Source organism: Sebastes fasciatus, chromosome 3 (genome assembly GCF_043250625.1).
Source record: "Sebastes fasciatus isolate fSebFas1 chromosome 3, fSebFas1.pri, whole genome shotgun sequence".
NCBI classification, from domain to species: Eukaryota; Metazoa; Chordata; class Actinopteri; order Perciformes; family Sebastidae; genus Sebastes; species Sebastes fasciatus.
In genome coordinates this window covers 42,614,353-42,631,463 of record NC_133797.1, presented here as the reverse complement: position 1 = coordinate 42,631,463, position 17,111 = coordinate 42,614,353, and the positions used below count along the sequence as shown (strand labels likewise).

Below are 17,111 nucleotides of genomic sequence, written 5' to 3'. Positions count from 1 at the left end.
GAGAGAGACAGCATGATGAAGGAGATTGTGTGCTATCTGGTAACTGAGATGTGATTTTGCATGTGCTGCTGTTGACTGTTATTGTTGTTATATGAGATGTTTTCCTCTTGACCAAAGCTACTGAATTCAAACCGACCAATCACAGCGAGGGACATGCAAAACAGACCCAACACGTCACGCCCATGTTCGGCCTGAGGAACAACGCGACCAATGGGTGAGGAGGTGGGCGGGGCCTGAGGAACAACGCGACCAATGGGTGAGGAGGTGGGCGGGGCCTGAGGAACAACAGCGGAGGATTCAAACTGAAGAAAGATGGCAGCGGGTCGAGAGGACGATGAGAACACTCCGAACAGAAGACGGTAAAGAACCACTTTAACACTGATATTAACGCTGGGTAATGGTGTCTATAGTGACGCAGAGGTAGCAGTGCTCATTGTTCACGGAGGAAGCTGGACTGGAGACAGTTTAAACCGGTTAAACTGGTTTATATCCGTTAGTTAGTTAGAGACTGACAGACGAGGCTGCTGCTCTCTGACGTCATCTGACGCGTCGACCAGAGGTCAGAGGTCAGAGGTCAGACTCCTTCATGCTGTTCCTCTCATCAGAAACAATGAAGACAGAGTAGAAGATTAGTAACTCACTATTATGTCTTTATATTAATCCAGTCTCTGGGTGCAGGCTAGTGGGTTTTTGTCTCTTCCTGCACTTTATATTATTCATTTATGTTTTTTTGTCATGTTGTAAAGTCTTAAATTGTGCAAAACAAATAAACAAAAAAGATCAGATCAGATGTTCCTTTATTATTCCCTCAGTGGGGAGATGTGCAGTGTGCAGCAGCAAAGAGGATATATAATGCAAAAAACAAGAGTCATCAGCTGACACAGTCAAAAAGAGCCAAACAAAGTGGAACAAAATGTGAACCATTTAAAAAGAAGGAAGTATGAAAATAGGAGCAGATTATACAGTATTGACAATAAACACTATTAACAACATTGCACAAGTGGAAAATGATATTGCACAGTGAGATTCAAGATGTTTATTGTCACGCCGGTTGTACAGGTACAAACGTGGGAAATACGTTTTGCTAGGAAGCTCCATTAAAATAATAAGTTATATTACATTTACATTACAGAATGAATGAATGAAATTCCACCTGAACATATCAGGTTATTGTCAGTTTGTAGAGTTCATAATGTTAATGTTCAGGTATACAGAGATGCTGCTGGTGAACAAAACATCGTCCTGTAAAGAACTTGTATTTAAAGAAAGAGAAGTGATGTTGAAGGGATCACATCACATTGTATAACATCAACTCTGTTAGCTGAGGTGTCTGAGAAACAGAGAAACTACAAAGCTGCAGAGCTACAAAACAAACGTGAATGTGTGAATTACACATTACGTTGTGTTTACTGGTCCTGAGGAGGAATGCAGCCTGTATATAAACAGTTATATAAAGTCTTCTGTGTCTTTGAAGGGAGCTTTCTAAAGTCTGATAAAATCATCTTGGGCTATTGGACAGATTATATTCTGTGAACACACATTTTAATTTATAATGGTGTTGACTTTCAGCAGACACAGATAGAACAAAGATCCCGAGGTCCACTAGTTGTAGAATCATAAACGTATCCATCAAGCAGCAGTGTACTTTTAAAGTGGTGGCCACACTGCCTGCATGAGACGCGCGTCAGACTATTGACTGTATATTAACTTCATACCAGCAAGACTTCACTACAGTTTACAGGTCTATCTGTAGAATATGTTACGGAGATGAAAAAAGTAAAGACTTATTTTTAAATCAACACTTCCTGCTTTCATTTCGAAATAAAAGCCCTCAAGCGGTTTTTCTTTGCACAGAATTCCTTCATTTGTTAACACGAGGCTTTTATTATGAAATATGTGCCGGACAGTGTTGTAGAACATGCAGTGACTTGGAGAGTTCCATGAATGAATACAGTACTGAGTTTTAATTGTGGATTATTACTATTATAAATTATATTTATCATGAAGTTAAATGGCCATTAAAAAGCAAACTCTATGTAGAAAGAAAGGGCTGACAGCAGCAGCCGACACGCAGCCGACATGCAGCCGACACGCAGCCAACACGCAGCCAACACGCAGCCAACACGCGTCTGGTGTGAACACCAGACTCCTGCATCACGCAGCCACCACTCGCTCCTGGCGTTGGTAGTGTGCCCACCACTTAAGACTCAGTAACCAGTGGTTTTGAATCATCACTTGTGTATGATGTCCTCTCCAATACTAGGAGAAAGGTGTGTTTAAAGTCTCCCTGTGTGTCCCCCTCAGAGGAACAGTGTGCAGTATGGTGATCAATCATGAGGAGTCACCGGGGGGCTGTCGAACTGGCCGACCGCCAGTCATCTTCAACCCAGACTTCTTTGTGGAGAAGCTCCGCCATGAGAGCCCTGATGTGTTCCTGGAGCTGGTGTTGAGTAACATCACTCGCCTCATCGATCTCCCCGGGACAGAGTTTGCACAGCTGCTCGGCGAGGAGAGCCCTAAGACCCCAACCGGAGGAAACGGAGGCTTCTTTCGCTCTTTCAACTTCCTCAAACGCAAAGGTCAGAGGTCAACTAGGTCACATCTAGAAATCACCATCATTCACGATCATTCATCATTCACATCACCCAACTGACATCTATCGTTTACAGCACGCCCACTCTGCGAACCGCTCTCTGGACTTACTGCAATCATTCTCCTGCAATGTAGTCAGTGAGCCGGTTCTTTTGTTTTTATTAAATCAGTTGACAATTTATCACAATTTTTAAATTCACATATATTTTCATCACTTCCCAATTATGTTTTGTGACTCCCACTCTTGAGGGAACTTTCCTTAAATGATAAATGGCAATTTAGTGTTGTGAATGATGAATATTAGATGGGGAAAATTGTGAAACGTGACTCTGTTTTCATCATATCACTACTGTTTTAGTCAAGTCAGCTTTAAATGAATCAAATCAGTTGATCATTTATCACTCCTTTTTTCATTTCGCATCAATTTTCATCACCTCCTTTTTTATCAATCCATGTTTTATACTTCCAGCCCTCATAAACAAAGACAATATGGCAGCAATCCCATCGTCCCAGTGAATAGCTGACTATATGTGTAAGAAGAAGTGTCACTGAGTTTACTGATGAGATGAACAAGAATATAATCTTCACTTCTTTGTGTGAGCTTTCAAGTCTTTTTACCATATTCCTTTCCTCACATTCCCACTTCACCGTCCATATCCTCTAAAGAACAGATCATTTCTGTAAGATCAGTGCTCTCCCTTCAGGTCCCACACTCTGACACTGAACGCACACCAAGAGATGAGGCTACCTGCTGTCTGAAACCTGTTTGATGTCATGTACCGATACGTTCTTTAATGCGATGTGTCGGATGTCATCAGACTTGTTCTTTAGTGTTAATGTCAGCGTTAACCCCGTGTTTCCCTGCTCGTCCCTGATGAGACTGTTGTGTTGTCATGTAGCAGAAATGGAAGAGCTCTTTCAGTAACTCTAACTCTCATCTCTCCTTCTACGTTCACAGATAAAGGTGTTGTGTTTGGAACCACGCTGACAGAGAGCTGCATTGCCCAGATCTACCAGCTCATTGAGTACCTCAGCAAAAGTGAGTCATTACATCATCACCTCTGTGACTTTCTAAATCAAAACCCTTAAAGCTTTCATGCACAGCAAGGCAACGAGTGCAGCCGTCTACCCTCCGCTGTCCGTCTCTCCTCCACTTCGCTGAGCACCGTGTCCTGAGCCCCGCCAGCGGTGAAACACCACACCCCCTAAACGACAGCAGAACACAGACTGTTTACTTACTGTATGTTATTTATGTGCTCTCGCTTTGTTTGAGCTCAGTGTGAGAGTTTCAGTGTTTTGCTGTCATCTACGGTGCATGGTGTTTCACTGCAGACAGACAGACAGACAGTGGTGCAGCGCCGGCGTCAACCACACTCACCACGCCACCGCCAGCAAAAAAGACACTGAATTAATGTAATATGCATGTAATTGTAAATCCCTGGAGTCTTCCACAAGCTGCTAGCTTGATGATTTGGCGACTTTCTCACTTGATTTGGGGACTTTTGGAGCTAGTTAGCAGATGCAAATGCTGCTAGCTGCTTTCATTGGAAACGAGTTGGCAACACTACTCGGTTTCTCGGCTGGATCATTTTAAAACATCCAGTTTACTCTTGCTAGTTTCTCAAGGTTAAGGAACAGCTTGGATGAATGCTTTTCTTTTTTCTTACTGCAATGCACAGCTATTCAATTGTCAGACATATATAATACCTTGGATTGGATCTTTAATGTACTTGAAGTGTGTTCTGTGCAGCTGCATTATCTTCTAGGATCGGATCGGGACTCGGTCTCTGCAGAGACGCAATATTAAATGACAGACCGGGGACAAAGACACTTGATTGAACTTGATATTTGTAATTATCAGATGTTGATACACATTAAGTTTTGACTTGCTGATACTCACCTGCTCTCACACCTTCAGATCTGCACGTGGAGGGTCTGTTTCGGGTGCCGGGGAACAGTGTTCGGCAGCAGACCCTGAAGGAGCTCCTCAACAGCGGGGCCGATGTCGACCTGGAGTCTGGAGACTTTCATCCCAACGACGTGGCCACGATGCTCAAGACATTCCTGGGAGAGCTCCCCGAACCCCTCCTCACACACAGACACTTCCACGCACACCTCAAGATAGCTGGTAGGAATACACACACACACACACACACACACACACACATACTTGTCTATGTTCTCATTTTTGGACACGATGCAAAGAATACTTGACTAGTCTGATGTCATGTTTTAGTCAGACTTTTAGAGAATCATCAATGTGGCATATTTTATAAAACAGGACTGAAATGTTCATCAGTCAAGATTAGAGATGTTGTGATACCATTTTTTCCTTCCCGATACCAATTTCGGTAACTGAACTTGCGGTATCGGCTGATACCGAGTACCGATCCGATACCGGCGTGATAAAGTTATTACTATTATTATTTGCTAAAGGCGGTTTGCAGCTGAGTGTGAATCGGTTGGGATGAGAGTCAGTACCTCCAAGTCTGAGGCTACGGTTTTCTGCCGCAAAACGTCGGATTGCTCCCTGCGCTGTACCGGGCCGCTGTGGTTCAGAGGGAGCTGAGCCGGAAGGCAAAGCTCTCGATGTACCGGTCCATCCAAGTCCCAACCCTCACCTCTGGTCATGATCTTTGGGTAGTGACCGAAAGAATGAGATCGTGGATACAAGCGGCCGAAATGAGTTTCCTTCGTAGGATGGCTGGACTCAGTCTGCGTTGCTGGAGAGAGGGACTTCTGGAATTCCCTGCTAAGCCTGCTGCCCCCGAGACCCCACCCCGGATAAGAGGGAGATGATGGATGGATGGATGGATTATTTAACAGCTGTGAAAACTACCTTCAGTCAGTTCTTCTTCACTGCTCTAACACAGTAGTTGTCAGTGGCAGTCATGACCCCTCCAGGGCGACAGCTCAGTGACGGCTGCTGTTTTGGAGCGGTGAAGAAGAAGAATTGATTTCTGGTTAAACAGGTTGATATTGTTCTGGGTTAATGAATGATGGTATTGGATCGGTGCGTAGACCGGCATACACGCCGATACCCGATCCCGAAGTTTGGGCCGTATTGGATGCATTTCCGATACCGCTATCGGTATCAGAACAACTCTAGTCAAGATGTTCAAAATGCAGATGATTCTAACCTTAATATACTTTTTTTTTAATACAAATACAAAAGTAAGTTTTTAAATGTTTGTTGCTTAACAGGAGGGAAAAGGCATCACTTTGTTTTGGGGTGGTTTTAGTAAATCTCTTCATGACTTCCCTTCCTCCCTCCTCGTCCCCGCTGCAGACATGACTCTGTTTGACGAACACGGCAACAAGACGGCGATACCCAACAAGGAGCGTCAGATCGAGGCCCTGCAGCTTCTCTTCCTGCTGCTACCTCAGGCCAACCGCTCGCTGCTCAAACTGCTGCTGGACCTGCTGTACCACACGGCCCGGCAGCAGGACAAGAACAAGATGTCTGCCTTCAACCTGGCCCTCATGTTCGCCCCGCACGTCCTCTGGCCCCGACATGTAAGATCTGTGGTTCATAATTAGGGTTCAAGGACCAGGGGGGTTTTACATATGACTACAAGCATAGGTCTAGACTATTTTGCACAATGGTTAACCACAATTATTCATCCACCTTAAAGAAAACTGCCTTAAAGCCACTACGTGTAGAGTTAAGAAGGAAAGGTTCAATGTGTTCGGCCCTGTGGTAGCATCAGAACAGACACAGTACAAATACTACACTGCAAGACTAATGTTTTATAAAGCCCAGGAAAGACGAATAATCACAGATACAATATATTGTAACATGATTGTCCATAGTTAGTCGAGATTTATCTGTTCTGTATCTGTTCTAAATGAACCTTAAAGGAGATCAGTCCAGTATTTAATCCTCTTATCAACATGGGAGTGGACTAATATGCTGCTTTATGTAAATGTATGTATATATTTATTATAGTAAATCAATTAACAACACAGATCAATAACAGATATTGATCCAGAAACCCTCACAGGTTCTGCATTTAGCATAAAACAATATGCTCACATCATAACATGGCAAACTGCAGCCCAACAGGCAACAACAGCTGTCAGTGTGTCAGTGTGCTGACTTGACTATGACTTGCCCCAAACTGCATGTGATGATCATAAAGTGGGCATGTCTGTAAAGGGGAGACTCGTGGGTACCCATAGAACCCATTTACATTCACTGATCTGAGGTCAGAGGTCAAGGGACCCCTTTGAAAATGGACATGACAGTTTGGAGCGTTATTTAACCTCCTTCATGACCAGCTAGTCTGACCTGGTTGGTACCGATGGATTTGTTGAATTACAACGAGTTTGCGTTAATGTGTTTTGTTAAGGCGTTAACTTTGACAGCCCTAACGGCCAGCTGTTGATGAAACTCACTTTAAATGAGATGAGAAACATCTCTGAATGAGGCTTTAAGTGTTTCTCTGACCTCTGTTCTCTCCTGATCCAGATGACGGCCGGCGACCTGAAAGACAACCTGAAGAAACTCAACAACAGCATGGCCTTCCTCATCAAACACTCACAGAAACTCTTCAGGGTGATTATTAACCACACACACAACCAGACGATCAAACAGCTAAACATGAACCTACGGCCCAGTCCACACGGACACGGGGATTACCCTGTCGACACGTCAACACTGAAACACTGAGTTTTACAGTGACTTAAAACACCGTTTGGGTGTGGACGGAATCCACAAATACTCTGAGAATCAAGCACAGAAACAAATCTCTGGAAACCTGATAATGTGTGAGGTTTAACAGATAAGCTGTGGATGTGTGACGTGTGTCTGCTGCATGTCGTTCAGGCTCCGGTCTACCTGCGGGAATATGCCAGAGTGCACTTCACTGGGACGAAGGCTATGCAGACCAAGGTTAGTGGAGGGAGTTCATCACATTAACACAACACAGAATACGTACAGCAGCAGTTTGTCTTCACTTCCCTCCTGTTAAAACGTCGTTTCATTCATACAACAGAACCGAGATATACGGAGACATCATCCTGTTTTTAGCTAAAAAAAATCTGTTCTTTTCAATCATGTAGTTTGCTTATTTAATTATTTTCCTGCATAAATATGTCATTAAAAGTAGTATATATAATGTCAAATAGTATTACAAATAAATGTAGCCATTCATAAATTGATATTTCTGTTTTAATTTGCTTCTTTATTTATCTTTGTTTGTAATCCCTTATTTATTTACTCTTCTGTTTAATTTTCCCTTTTATTTATTTATGTGTTTTTATTAATTTATTTATCTTTGCATTCATTTTGTACTTATTTTATTTTTATTTTTAAATGTGTGTATTTATTTACACCCTTCCTTTCCTCGACACTTCCAATCAAATGCATCAGAACACTTTGTCAAGACATTAAACACGTCAAGTGTAATGAAATGAAATGACGTTTATTAGAAAGGAGATTGAAATGTTAAGCATCAGTGTTCAGTAGAGTTGGGCCGCTGTAAAGATGTTCAAACCGGTTTGATATTAAGCCACAACACTGGACCTGACCGGTGTACCGGATTATACCACCAGGTGTCGCACCACCTAAACTCTAACGCTACGTTATTAAATCGCTATTAAATGGTACCGTTAACTTACCGTTCCTCCTCGTAGATCCTAAACCCTTTAATATAATAACGACTGGTTGGAACCGGTTGAGAAATGTAGACATTATAGTTCTTTTTATCCCCCGTTCACTAGTAGAGGGTTACAGGCCGGTCTGGCCAGGTCCAATACGGCGCCCACGTTGACGTCCGATCCAGGAGTCAATGCCGCGTCTATGTATATATGTCTATGGGTATAACACATGCGCAGTGTAACTAGTCGTGCGTTGCGGTTGGCTCGATTACGGCGAGTGCAGACCAGGTTTTACTGCTAAGAGATGACGCGTTGATGTCGTGTGACCCGGCTTCTTTCAACAGGCCTTGACTGGCAGGCGGAAACCCGTCTTGTCTCATCACCCCAAAGAACACATGAAGGTTCTAGTAAATAAACACAACGTGCACTGTGCCCGTCTTCCCCTCTACTGAAATTTGATTTCCTTCGTGTTGCCGTCTTCGCCCGTCAGACACTAGTGGCTCCGTTAGTCCGTAATATATTGGAAAAACAAAGTTCGGAAACTTGTGTTTGGTGGATTATTTCTCTGTTGTATCAATGCTAATGGTCATTGTATTTTACATCGTTGTAAAGCCTGTTTATTTACCTTCACAATGATGTCACTCTTGTAAGGATCATGTGTTTGTGGGATGAGCAGCACAGCTGATGATGTGGGGAGCGCCCAAGAACAATGTTCCAAAATGCTCCGTCGATGGTAAACAGTGTATTCTCCTGTTGGTACTGACTCTTGTTGTGAGTTGTTTGGTGGATGATTGAACTCTCTATCAGTAACAAGGAACAAACAAGACATATTGATTGATTGAATCCACCGTCAGGAGCCTCAGTAGAGGTGGAAGATCCATACGCAGCCACAACAGCCTGGCACCTCCTCCTCATGCTGGTCACCAACCTGGTCACACGTTGCTGTGGGATGGCGTTCCATTCCTCAACCAGGATTGGTTGCAGGTCAGCCAGCGTGGTTGTGTTGGTCACTCTAACACGTACAGCACGCCCAAGCTGATCCCACAAGTGTTGAGTTGGGTTGAGGTGTGGACTCTTGGCAGGCCGTTCCATTCTCTCTCCTCCCACATTGTGGAGGTAGTCTGTGATAACCCTGGCTCTGTGGGGGGGGGGGGCGTTGTCATCTTGGAGGATGAAGTTAGGTCCCAGATTGTGGAGATATGGGATCACCACTGGCTGCAGAATCTCATCCTGATATCTCCCTGCATTGAGATGGCCTTCAATGATGACAAGCCTTGTTTTACCAGTGAGGGAGATGCCCCCCCCCCACACCATGACACTGCCCCCACCAAAAGCTGTTACTCCATCGGTTCAACAATCAGCATAGCGTTCTCCACGTCGTCTCCATACTTTGACCTGCCATCCAACTTTGGCAGACAGAACCTGGACTCATCACTGAACATGACATTCCCCCACATGTTCAGGTTCCATTGTCTGTGTTGGAGACACCAGCGCCAACGGGCCTGACGGTGAAGGGCAGTCATTGCAGGCTTCCTGGTAGCCTTATGAGAATACACTGTTTACCATTGGCAGAGCATTTTGGAACATTTTTCTTGGGCGCTCCCCACATAATCAGCTGTGCTGCTCATCCCACAAATGCATGATCCTTACAAGTTGGACATCATTGTGAAGGTAAATAAACAGGCTTTCAACCATGTAGAATACAATGACCATTAGCATTAGCATCACCATTAGCATTGGAACAACAGAGAAATAATCCACCAAACACAAGTTTAACAACTTTGTTTACCAGTTTATATTCAAACAATGTGGTGAATCTGTTTTGTATCATGAAGTGTTGCCTGTTCTCACGGGTGAAATAGTCTCCATGTCTCCTCTCTCAGGATGATCTGGAGCTGCTGGCGGCGAGCAGCTCTCCTGCTCCTCGGACGGTGTTGTCCCTGAAGAGGACGGCCGTTCTGGGCCCCGGCCCCCAGGAGCAGAGCCAATCACCGGCTCAACAATACACAGAAAAGGCTCTGAAGGACCTCTTCAGACACGTCAACCACAACATGCCAGACTCCGCCAAGAAGAAGAAACTCGTCCGACAGGTTCGCCTCAGGGCCTTTCTTTAACCGTCCTGGAGTTCAGCTGGAAACACACATGTAGAAACTCCCTGAATACAAGTCAATACAAGTGGTGTTCTCTTTTCTCTGTGTAGTTAGTCAAGCAGACAACCTCAGGGACGCCAACTACTGAGCACCACCAGACGCCCCCAGCTCCCAGCAAGAAACATCCACGTTCCCGCTCCTTTGGTGGCCTCATCAAGGTATCCCTTAAATGAACATGATCAACTTTAAAATGCTCCGCTCATAGACAACTCTGCATAAATCAAGCTCTGACTAAACTAACAGCTAGCGATGAACCGTCAATCAGCTGCTGATTGAAGCCCCCCCCCCCCGGGCCCGACCACGTTAAGGGGCCCGACCACGTTAAGGGGCCCGACCACGTTAAGGGGCCCGACCACGTTAAGGGGCCCACGAGGCTCCGGGGGAAAACAATACAAATATAATTCACATGGAGAAGAGAAAGCGGGCGCGCAGCGGGATGCTCCATGATGCAAAGATGCAACGGCGGTGGTGTTTTTTACTCCGACACAACCTAGACTGAATATCCTACCGTAGCCATGTGCTTCTGTTTACAGCTGAGTGCGTCTGAGCTCAGCCGGTCAGATTCACGGTCGTGACGGAACACGTCGTGGAAAAGCAAAAAAACCCCAATCTAACATGCTAGACTTCCTGTCGGGACGTTGTGAGGCTTCCCAGACGTGGCGTCGGTTGTCGTGTACTACGACACGTTACACCAGATAAAACCATCGGTTGTTGCACACGACACTCATTTATCGTTCCCGATCCTCGTCGACACCCTACGACGGTCGCGTCGGGCTGTAACCGGGCTGATATGGTGGAGTCTGAACCGGGCATCAGTCCAAAGTAAGCTGTGGAGGAACAACCTTAAAACATTTGGAACCACTAACTCAGACACTTCTTCTATAGTAATTCATCCTCATGAAGCTGCTCAGAGGGATCACGGTGACCGCACGGAGATACAAAGAGCTTCGTTAAACGGAGTTATCAGAAAAGAGAGTCAGAAAGTGACAGCATTTTTATTTATATTGCCAATGCTGTTGGAATTCTTTAATCCATTCATACCGGGATGACGCTGCCACCTTGTGGTTTCCTGACGCGCCTTCTCAATACGAGCAGATATGAGCATCCATCATGATATACCATCATGTTATAAAGCCTCCAGAATAATATTAATTTAAATACATTATCTTCATGCTGCAACTCATGGATTTGTCTCAACCGCGCTGATCTCGCTCCTCTTGTCCATTTTACCTTCATGATGGTACATAGCGCCTGTTTAGTGACCATTGTTGTGCTCTATTTTTCACAATGCATCGTGTGATACTTTGAGTCAGACTCACTATATAGATGATGTTTTGGTAACAGCGCAAAGCTCGTGGCGAGCAGCTGACAACGGAGAGGAGGATCCGACACATCTCCCCTGATGTTGTCACGAGGGCGGGAACAAAGCCTGGTAAAGAGAACGTCATCCTGCGAGGGGTAAGGCTGATAACGCACGTTATATCTCTGTTGTGTTGTTTCTCTCTGTGGTCACGACACTCTGCTGTCGGCTCTCTATCAGCGGCTTTCTGGGCTCCGACGTTGTGTTGAATGATTTTTCTTCCATCTGCCACAAAATTGAGCAAATCACCAGAAATAATAATGTTCTTATATTGTTGTGTGTGTGTGTGTGTGTGTGTGTGTGTGTGTGTGTGTGTGTGTGTGCAGGTGAACAGCCCATTAAATGGTCACGTGTTGGGGAAGGCGGGGCTCATCGTAAAAAACCCAGATTTTACTTTTAAGAAGGACAAAGCTCTGAAGGTTTCCAAGGTTTCCAAGGTATGACCCCAGTTCAAACACTTAAAGGATTCAACCTAACACTTTATTTAATGTTGGTCCAACCAATGGGCCCTGCAGGATGCTTAGCTGTGTAAATTCACTCTTTCCAAGTAAACCAGGACTTGAAAACAGAATCCACAGTGACTCATAAAGTACCTCCCCTTCCATCCATCCTTCCATCCACCCTCCACCTCTCTTTCCTCCCTCCATCCCTCCCTCCATCCTTCCATCCATCCCTCCACCTCTCTTTCCTCCCTCCATCCTTCCATCCATCCATCCATCCCTCCACCTCTCTTTCCTCCCTCCATCCCTCCCTCCATCCCTCCATCCATCCATCCATCCCTCCACCTCTCTTTCCTCCCTCCATCCCTCCATCCATCCATCCATCCCTCCACCTCTCTTTCCTCCCTCCATCCCTCCCTCCATCCTTCCATCCATCCATCCATCCCTCCACCTCTCTTTCCTCCCTCCATCCCTCCCTCCATCCTTCCATCCTTCCATCCATCCCTCCACCTCTTTCCTCCCTCCATCCCTCCCTCCATCCTTCCATCCATCCATCCATCCCTCCACCTCTCTTTCCTCCCTCCATCCTTCCATCCTTCCATCCATCCCTCCACCTCTCTTTCCTCCCTCCATCCCTCCCTCCATCCTTCCATCCTTCCATCCACCTCTCTTTCCTCCCTCCGTTCGTCTCCCAGCAGGACTCTCCCTCTGTGACCAGGATGTGTTTCTCTCCCGCTGAGGAGATCTCGCTGTAAAACGGGACACCTCCTCCTCGTCGTCTGTCTCGGCAGTATTAATATGATTACTCCTCTTGTTATTCATGGTAGTAGGTCTATTTGAACTGTGACTAATAAACAGCAGCTTTAGCCAAACCAAAGCCAGGAAGTCCCCGCTGGACATTCATGGAGACGTGAGTGTTACAGACTGTTGAATTAGATCCTCCTCTGTAGCTTTGCTCTGAGATGGTCTCACTGTAAAGTCTCATGATGAGGATGAAATGAGCATTTTATGAAAATAACTTTTCATCATATTTGCCCAGTGTTCCTCTACAGGATGTGACGGTGAGGACGTGTTCCCACCGGTAAATAAACGCGTGACAACATCGGTGTTGCCGATCACACCGGACATTTTACTAGAATAGATGACGTCACCATGTGTAGAGCGCTGACTCTGATCTGTACCGTCGGGTGGCGGTGTGTCTGGACTCACTGACTCAACTGACTTCACTGTCAGTTTGTAGCGTCCGTCGTCCGGCTATCTGTTGATAACACGGTGCTGATACGCCAACATGAACTAAATGGGTTTTATTTCTGTTTAAAAACAAAAGCAGAACGACGGTGGGTAGGTGATGTAATCAGGGTGTGCCTAACCGCCGTGTAACACCGACTACCACGACTAGCCTAAAAGTGACCGGCTGCAGCGTTAACACTCATCGCATCGCGTGGCGCTCTGTGTTGAATAAAACGCTGTCTAAACTGTGGGTCTGTTGCTCAGCTCTACCTCAACGTGAATACGTTCAACAGTCAGCAGGATCTTTGCTTTGGTTTGGCTTCGCTGGCTCAGATCTGCTTGTGCCGGTTCTAACTGTAAACTTGTTTTGTTAGCGACTGTATCTACTGAGTGTCTGACCGCTAGCGAGCCGAGCTCACCGTCTGCTGTAGAAGACGTATACGTGTTGGACAGTCTGCTGTAGAGGGTAGATGATGTAGACGTGTTGTTCAGTCTGTGTGTGAGTTTAGCTGTTTTTAGACTCTGTGTGTGAACTGTGACGTTGTGTTTCTTTGGTACGATGTGTTGGAACTGTTTGGTTACTGGATGATAATCCCTCTTTGTTGTGCTGCTGATGCAGAATCAGTGAGCAGGTCACTTCTCACAGACTTGTTCATTATGAAACCACTGACTGGGATCCCTGTTTGTGAATCTGTACAATATGAAATGCTCAGAATGTCTCACAGCACTTAAACTGTATATATCTATTTTAAACATTTAATTTCTTTTATGTGTCTTCAGCAGGATGATGGGAGGAAGGGTTACGTGGTGGAGGTTTGTGATGTTGATGGGTTAAATGAAAGTGGAAAGAGGGTTATTGTGGTTTGAATGTAATCTGGATGAAATGAGCAGTAATCTGTTAGTCAGCTCCTCTCTCGTGGTAAAACACGAGTCTGAGTCAAGTTAGAAAGGAACTATTTATTTACATCATGATAAATACGGAAGCCCAGAAAGGCAAGAATGAGTTTTTTCTGGTGATCCATTTTCTAAGTCTGATCAAAGTCTTTTGTCTCCTGTGTTTATGACTTAAGAACAGCTGGACATTTCTTTCTACGTTCTTTTTTTTGTCTGAAACAGGTTTAGGCTGATTTTACAAAAATAACAGCTTCAATCCCAGAGGACCGGCGTTAGCCTTGGCGACGATTGCGTCCGGTACGCCTTGTAACCGAACGTTATAGAGTTAGATCCCTCCAAAAATGTGACAAAACACAACACAAACTAACGTTAGCGTTAACGTTCATCTGGGTTCTATCTGGTTGGTTAACCATGAACAACGTCAGTATAGCTAACGCTAAATACATTTCTAGCCTAACAGACAATATAACGTTAGACCATTTCACAGCTGTACGCGTCCAGATGTGTCCCGGTTTATTTCCTGTGACGGTGTATTTTTGAATGACATAAACTGACAGGAAGTAAACATAGACACAAGCTGTTGCCTAGCAACGCAATGCCGTCGAGTGCACGGAGAAATGAAATCTCACCCGGAAGAAAACCTAAATGCTTATTCCCACTTAGAGCATCGGGTAGTGGTGCCCTCTGGTGGTCGAAATAAGTATTACAACAACAAACACTCAAAAAGAAATCAGCATAAAACATTTTTCCAAAAGAGGCAACAAAAAAAACCAATCCAGCTGTTCTTAAGTCTTAAACACAGGAGAGAGAAATGATTTCAATCAGACAAAATGTTCTGGTTTGCCTTTCAGGGCTTCCGTAGATCAAACATACGCCTGTTACAGTTCTTAATGTTGAATTGAAACTATTTAAACTAAGGTCTAGTAAAGAGACAGCTGAGCAGGAACGTGTTGCTCTAGCAAACTCTGCAAAGGAACTTTAATGTCTTAAATGCATCAATGTTTTATGTGCAAGAAATAGAAATAGGAATAGAATATGAGTAGAACGGACATTCCCATTCAGAGCAACGCAGCAGGATGGTCAGAGCGGCGGGCCATTGCAACCGTTCCAGCAGGCTAACCTCCGTATGAACTAAACCAACTTACTGCAAGTCACGGACTCACTTTGGATCATTCTCTGTTGCATTAAAGCGTGCTGGAATTAGAAAACTAGAGAGCCAACTAGCGGACAGCTGGCTAGTTCGCTAGCTTGCTAATTCCACCACGCTTTAAGGCGACACTGGTTACAGAAAACCAGCCGAACAACAAGCTGGTGGCCAGCAGCAGCAGCAGCGGCAGCCGCTGACGGACCCTCCACCTCACCTCATTGTCTTCCCTACTCGTCAAATGACCACAGATGAAAACAGTTCAGTGTCCGTTCTTCTCCTGTTAGTCCGACGGTGCAAGCTGTGCAATCTAATAATAATAAAACACAGTATAGAATTACATAATAATGATTCAAATCTAAATATAGCACACAAAGAACAAGTCAACTATCCACCTTTTGACTTTCTTTTAATCGCCAGTATGTAAAAAGTGTTGAATGAATTCAAACAAGACTTTTAGTGTTTGCAGAGACTTAATCAGTCAGGTTACTTAATGTTCCTTTAATGATTTTAATGCCTCAGTTCCTTCAGCTTTTCTCTTCATGGGTTGACTTTACTGACTTCTCAGATTGTCGTGTAGCGTGTAGGGAGGCACCGGCAGCAGAATCAATATCTCAGCACTGATAACTACATTAGTTTCCCCAAAAAGTGCAGTCCTGGATGGACTGTCCTCCTCCACAGGGAGATGGACTGTCCTCCTCCACAGGGAGATGGACTGTCCTCCTCCACAGGGAGATGGACTGTCCTCCTCCACAGGGAGATGGACTGTCCTCCACAGGGAGATGGACTGTCCTCCTCCACAGGGAGATGGACTGTCCTCCTCCACAGGGAGATGGACTGTCCTCCTCCACAGGGAGATGGACTGTCCTCCTCCACAGGGAGATGGACTGTCCTCCACAGGGAGATGGACTGTCCTCCTCCACAGGGAGATGGACTGTCCTCCTCCACAGGGAGATGGACTGTCCTCCTCCACAGGGAGATGGACTGTCCTCCTCCACAGGGAGATGGACTGTCCTCCTCCACAGGGAGATGGACTGTCCTCCTCCACAGGGAGATGGACTGTCCTCCTCCACAGGGAGATGGACTGTCCTCCTCTACAGGGAGATGGACTGTCCTCCTCCACAGGGAGATGGTCTGTCCTCCTCCACAGGGAGATGGACTGTCCTCCTCCACAGGGAGATGGACTGTCCTCCACAGGGAGATGGACTGTCCTCCTCCACAGGGAGATGGACTGTCCTCCTCCACAGGGAGATGGACTGTCCTCCTCCACAGGGAGATGGACTGTCCTCCTCCACAGGGAGATGGACTGTCCTCCTCCACAGGGAGATGGACTGTCCTCCTCCACAGGGAGATGGACTGTCCTCCTCTACAGGGAGATGGACTGTCCTCCTCTACAGGGAGATGGACTGTCCTCCTCCACAGGGAGATGGTCTGTCCTCCTCCACAGGGAGATGGACTGTCCTCCTCTACAGGGAGATGGACTGTCCTCCTCTACAGGGAGATGGACTGTCCTCCTCCACAGGGAGATGGACTGTCCTCCTCTACAGGGAGATGGACTGTCCTCCTCCACAGGGAGATGGACTGTCCTCCTCTACAGGGAGATGGACTGTCCTCCTCTACAGGGAGATGGACTGTCCTCCTCCACAGGGAGATGGTCTGTCCTCCTCCACAGGGAGATGGACTGTCCTCCTCTACAGGGA

At 45.7% G+C, this 17,111-nt stretch overlaps 1 protein-coding gene across 4 annotated transcripts; it reads left to right on the top strand.

Moving 5' to 3' along the window:
- The first annotated feature begins 271 nt into the window (after positions 1-271).
- On the top strand, positions 272-16,168 carry arhgap19 (Rho GTPase activating protein 19). Of its 4 annotated transcripts, none has more exons than XM_074631262.1 (12): positions 272-359; positions 2,305-2,579; positions 3,551-3,631; positions 4,511-4,720; positions 5,882-6,108; positions 7,064-7,150; positions 7,421-7,486; positions 10,077-10,283; positions 10,394-10,501; positions 11,688-11,801; positions 12,030-12,131; positions 12,842-16,168. In XM_074631262.1, exons 1-12 carry the CDS (start codon positions 313-315, stop codon positions 12,896-12,898), a joined length of 1,581 nt encoding a protein of 526 aa, XP_074487363.1. In that variant the 5' UTR covers positions 272-312; the 3' UTR covers positions 12,899-16,168. The 4 variants fall into 4 exon arrangements, with proteins under 4 accessions (XP_074487363.1, XP_074487362.1, XP_074487365.1 ...); XM_074631261.1 differs by having other exon boundaries at positions 12,839-16,168; XM_074631264.1 differs by lacking the exon at positions 12,030-12,131.
- The last annotated feature ends 943 nt before the right edge of the window (positions 16,169-17,111 follow it).

Bases quoted from the DNA above. Each gene is read 5' to 3' on its own strand.
- arhgap19 (XM_074631261.1), top strand. From the start codon at position 313: ATGGCAGCGGGTCGAGAGGACGATGAGAACACTCCGAACAGAAGACG. The intron at 3,632-4,510 runs GTGAGTCATTAC...TCACACCTTCAG, and splicing joins CATTGAGTACCTCAGCAAAA to ATCTGCACGTGGAGGGTCTG. The intron at 6,109-7,063 runs GTAAGATCTGTG...CTCCTGATCCAG, and splicing joins ACGTCCTCTGGCCCCGACAT to ATGACGGCCGGCGACCTGAA.